Genomic DNA, 5,156 nt, shown 5'->3' on the forward strand with positions numbered 1-5,156 from the left:
ATTGCCAATTTCATGTTGTTCAAGGAAGCATGTGGAACCATGAGTAGCTTAATTTCTCTGCCTTATTTGAAGAACATAATGTAATGGAGTTTGACTTATCAAGTTTCACTTTCAGAGAACATAATGAATAATAAATACGTTGATAAATGTTTACAAAACCAAGTACGAAATGCAATTTCTAAGATATGTAGCTCCACAAAGAAATCTTTCGACATGGGCTGTCGTAGGCTTTAATTTTTAAGAAGTGGTAGCAAGAGCTAAGAGCAAAATGCAGCTTCTGTATACCAGAAGTTTTAATTTAAACTTGCTAACATTTCACAATTAGATCATAACCCAAAGCCAATGAGAAACAACAATCGGGAGGCAATAAATAACCCAATGTCACCCATTAACAAAAGCATGGTTGAAATCAGAGATAGCAAAATGACATTGATTTTTGCTGCATCGAGTTGCTTTCCTTTGTTTTTCAGATTAATTCACAACACGGCTTAATAAAAATAGCTAAGAGCAAAAGGTAGGCAAAGCCTTAATGACAAAACTATTTCACATTGCAGTCGAACTGATTCAAGTTCTTATCTAACTTATGGAGTTATTAAGACACAGACATTCACTGTAGGCCGAGAGATACATGCTGTCTGCAGTCGAGCAGAGACGGTGATGGCGGACCCAAATGCATATTTGAAGCATCCGTTGTACACCTGTAATAGAGAAAGAAGCGGGGAAATAAGACAATGCGTAAGATAATGCAAAAGAGATGTTAATTTTTTTTTGGTTTCTTTTTTCTTTGTCTTTCGACTTTTACGATGTCAATAATCAGAAGAGTCATGAGAATAAGTGCTAAGAGAAACAATGCTGTGAGTTCAGTAAGTTGGCTTATGCTAATGGATTCCATGTTATGTGAAGCGGGGAGGTGTATGTGAATATCCAGGTGCAGAGGAGGCCAATTTATACAAAAGTTCAACGTGTTTGTAAGGTGGTTTTAAGTGTGAATGGAGCTAAAATACTTGATAAGACATGGGGAGCGAATGGCATATGGAATGATGTATTTGGCGGCAGAAGTGATGTATCTGACATCGGGAAATCTTGGTGGTAGATTGGGTGCGACAGGAGATCTATGTCAATATCTAGGTGCAGAAATAATCTTGAAGATCAGATTGGATCAGGCCAGTATTTAATGATGGGCATATCGATCTGACATGGGGTGAAAATGGCATATGGAATGATGGATGTGGCGGCAGTAGTAAATGCGAAATTAGGTGCCCCTTTGAGTCTGTGGCGGTAGATTAAATATGATCAGTATTTAATGATGGGCATATCGATCTGACATGGGGAGCAAATGGCATATGGAATGATGGATGTGGCGGCAGTAGTAAATGCGAAATTAGGTGCCCCTTTGAGTCTGTGGCGGTAGATTAAATAAACTTATGACTAGAGATTGGTGTATTCAATGGGTTTAGTTCAATATGCTTATAGCTAGTATACTCATTAAGCAACAGGTTTCATGTCCTTGTTGCTTACTCTATACTGGAAGCTATTACTCTGGGAAAGAAAAGTAAAATGCTTTGAATAGGCAACCCCTGTTGACATCAAGGGATAATAAAAGTAACACAAATCAATTTAACTGCATGTGCAAAAACAATGTAAAGCTGGAAAAGACACAATGCTTGTGCAACAGCTTTCAACATGTAACTTCTTACCAAGCGAATAAGAGATAGCATAAGACAAGCTACGATACAATAAGCGATAAGCAATGGTACTACTAAGATGAAACCGGACCCTATGATGAGCAAGAAGCTGTTTGCACTACTGAAGTAGAGTATATTGCAGTTTTCTTAGCAAGTTGAGAAGCAGGGTAGCTTCAAGATTATTTAATCAAGTACAATCATGATAATAAATGTGTGTGGAAACAGAGCAGTGAGACTCCTACGTATTTCTATGGTTGAGCTGTTGACATTCTCTCTGTCCCTGGATGAAGTTGGTGTACTTCTTGAACAAGCTTGGAGTAATTGAGAATGTGTCCCTTGGTTAATGGAAGTGTTGGTGCTGTAGCAGCTATGGGCCTGGATTGCTCCGTTGTTCATGGGGTTTATTGGAAGACGCTGTCCACATACCAGTAGAGTAGTTAAGAGAATAAAAATACAAAATAATTGACTGACTACAAGGCGAGACATGCAATAGTGGGTTAAAAATCCTTTTCTGTCAGTTACATGCATTCATCATGGAATAGAAATGAAGGGGCTCTAAAATGTACTATGTACAAGGTGCTTAGCAGACTAAGCTATACAACAGAAAGAATCAATTTACCAGTTTTGCCGTAACTTTGCTGAAATTAGCATATGTTTAAACAATAAACTATAGGTTATTGTGCTGCATACCGATGAAGGACGAACTCCACCAAGTGCAGTGTATAGAGATAATTTCCCTACAGGTATGCCCATACCCTGTCAGTAATGAAAACATGTGTCAAATGGATAATACAAACAAGGGGCAAAGATACAAGGAAATGTGAACACCCTAGTTAAAATAACAGGCATTTATTGAGTAAAGATGAGTTATAATAGAAACATCAGACAGGCAGAAAATGTGGAAAGATACAAACTAAGAATACACCCTAAGTTAAAATGACATGAACTAAATGCACACAGGTTCCAGTTTCTGGTTATTAAGTTTCCTTTTACCTGTATCCCTTCATAGATATGCAGATAAAAAGAACAAAAGCTCACAGTAAAAAACAAACTAAGACAAACATGGAAGGAGTACTCTGGTAACAAGGATTCAATGCACACCAGCATAATAGCATTTACTTTGTAACAAAAACTACCGCAAATGTGTTGATGATAAAGATAGAGGACCCTAACCTAATTGACAACACTAAATGCACACACATAATAGTTTTTATTTTCATTCATTGTATATTAATTGTCTTCTTTCCAAATGTATCTCAATAAAAGGATGAAAGAAGAAAATGAGGGGAAAAAAGGGGAAGGGAGACATTATGTTAGATCCCCTGGTAACATGTATGAAACAAATAACAGATTTCAACTTGTATAACATGCCAACAAAAGTGACAAGTTCAGAATAGATAAAGGGAAATTTGTGTTGTTAAATAATAAAACCATAGGCAAAGGGGGAAAGGCAGAGGAAACCCATGGATAGCAGGCAAACAAAAGCTAAGTAATTGTGAAATTTACCTGACATCCAAGATCCCCAAGTCCCAGAATGCGTTCACCATCAGTGACAACTATAACATTAAGACTCCTTTCACTCCAGTTCTTCAAAATTTCTAGGATCTTACCTCTGCAAAAACCATACCCTCGCAAGTTTTAACGCAGTGAAACAAATTTAAAGGATGAACCTAACAAAAAAGAATTGGAATCTAGACAATTGAAAAGAAAAACAAAAATTATATATAATGTATATACTTCTCTTTCAAGCTAATGTAAAGACCCTGTGAACGCCTGAAGATTGACCCATATTTTTGACAGGATTCGCCAACAGTTGGAGTGTAAACAATGGGAAGTAACTCTTCCACATTATCCACCAAGAGTTTATAAAACAACCTTTCATTCCGCTCCTGCCAAGAGAAATTGTGTAACCCAGTAAACTATACTGTCAAACATATTTTATGCAATTTCCTTCCAGTAGTATCAACCACTTGCTTTCTCAGTAACAACATTGACCTCAAAAATACAACATGCTAAAAGTAGCACCCTTATAAGAAGTTAAAAGCAGGCCTAAACAAACCAGAAACCACATGAAAACAAATACAGCCACTGAGGAAACACTCTGACTCCGATGGAAACACTCTGACTCCGATTGTCTACATACACCACCCTGAATTTGTGTTCCTCCAAAAAATTGTTTCAACTGAGAGAATCCCTTGCAATGAGCACTAAGCTTCAGGGAAAATAGTTTTTAGTGTGAACTCACCATATCTGGAGTAATATCTTTAGCAGTCGTCCCAGCAGGGACCATATGTTACTTTGATCATTATGTTGAGATTGTGTAACTATGCTTACTTAGTACTTATGAATTAATGGTAATAGAGGTGTTGTAGTTCTTAGTAATACTATTGCAATTATAAGGTTGAACTCATAGCTTGAACATGGTATACTCTATAGAGATCTCATAGTATGAAACCAATACCGCTATCATTAGTAATAACTATGAACCAATCCCATTAAGCTACGGTATCTCTTTTTGCGCTTGCATGGTGATTACAAATAAAACAAAACCAATGAGAGGACAATCAAGCTCACATTAAACAAGCTCTTTAATTTATCATATTCAAGCAAGAAATATTAATCGATTAACCTTTAAAATAAGAAGCTTCAAACCTGTCACATCACATGTAGACTGAGGTGGGATGACACCTGTATTGGGTCGTACACAGTACTTCTTTGGAGATGTAGTTTTCACCTGTCAAAATAGAATGCAGCAATAACCTCTGGTCATCTTGTTAAAACAAGTCTCTGAAATACCTAGACATCGATGCCTTTCATGTGTGCAGAACTGTAATACCTCGATGGAAATTGAAATTAGAGAAATGAGCAGAATATTTACAAAAGAAAAACAAAAGGAAATATGGCTACCTTAAATGCAACATCGAAGTCATTTAAAGTTATGATTCCTATGTTTTTACTGTATTTGGTATGTTTTGTCTAACAGTTTTTTTTTACTATTTCAATATGTAAGACAGTACACCTGCCAGAGCTTTAAAGGCTAGAACTAGAAGGTCAGAAATAGAGGATATCTGGCTGTTAAATTATGTGTTTCAGATTGTTGTCTGGTTTGGCTGCAGCTTTTTCTAATATAAAAGCAACCAGTTACAGTGAAAAAAATAGAAACTCAAGCCAGAGAGCTGACATACTACAAATTTGCCATTCACTAACCAGACATGCCTACAATAACTTCGAACAGCAGTGCAAATTATTATTAATGTGTAGCTTCACATTAAATTCTTTTCACCATGCTATAGATTATATAGCAACTTTTGCACCCAATTTGGTCAAAGATAAAGTATAGCTACATTAAAATTAAGCTGGACTAATTTCTTTCATTTTCACTACCTCGCTTACAGCTCCACACTGGATTCTATCAAGGATGTGACTTAGTTTCTCTACTTTTGATTAACTCATGCTTCTACTACCTTGCTT

General features: G+C 36.5%; 1 protein-coding gene across 1 annotated transcript; it reads right to left on the minus strand.

Annotated features, from left to right (window-relative positions):
• Positions 1-440: 440 nt before the first annotated feature.
• On the minus strand, positions 441-3,740 carry LOC149255006 (uncharacterized). Its single transcript, XM_089460283.1, has 5 exons — positions 3,423-3,740; positions 3,192-3,297; positions 2,376-2,441; positions 1,928-2,099; positions 441-698 (listed from the first exon to the last, which is right to left on the minus strand). The coding sequence occupies exons 3-5, from the start codon at positions 2,436-2,438 to the stop codon at positions 577-579; spliced, it is 357 nt and encodes a 118-aa protein (XP_089316409.1). The 5' UTR covers positions 2,439-2,441; positions 3,192-3,297; positions 3,423-3,740; the 3' UTR covers positions 441-576.
• Positions 3,741-5,156: the final 1,416 nt, after the last annotated feature.

Source organism: Pinus tabuliformis, chromosome 7 (genome assembly GCF_031772625.1).
Source record: "Pinus tabuliformis cultivar Carrire ecotype Pingquan chromosome 7, CPIR1, whole genome shotgun sequence".
In the NCBI taxonomy this organism is placed as follows: domain Eukaryota; kingdom Viridiplantae; phylum Streptophyta; class Pinopsida; order Pinales; family Pinaceae; genus Pinus; species Pinus tabuliformis.

What these genes read in the sequence shown, in the direction of transcription:
- LOC149255006 (XM_089460283.1), bottom strand. Translation starts at nt 2,438, where the DNA reads ATGGGCATACCTGTAGGGAAATTATCTCTATACACTGCACTTGGTGGA. An exon ending in GTGGAGTTCGTCCTTCATCG is followed by an intron (nt 2,100 to 2,375) that starts GTATGCAGCACA and finishes GTATGTGGACAG; the next exon opens with CGTCTTCCAATAAACCCCAT. An exon ending in CAGCTCAACCATAGAAATAC is followed by an intron (nt 699 to 1,927) that starts GTAGGAGTCTCA and finishes TCTCTATTACAG; the next exon opens with GTGTACAACGGATGCTTCAA.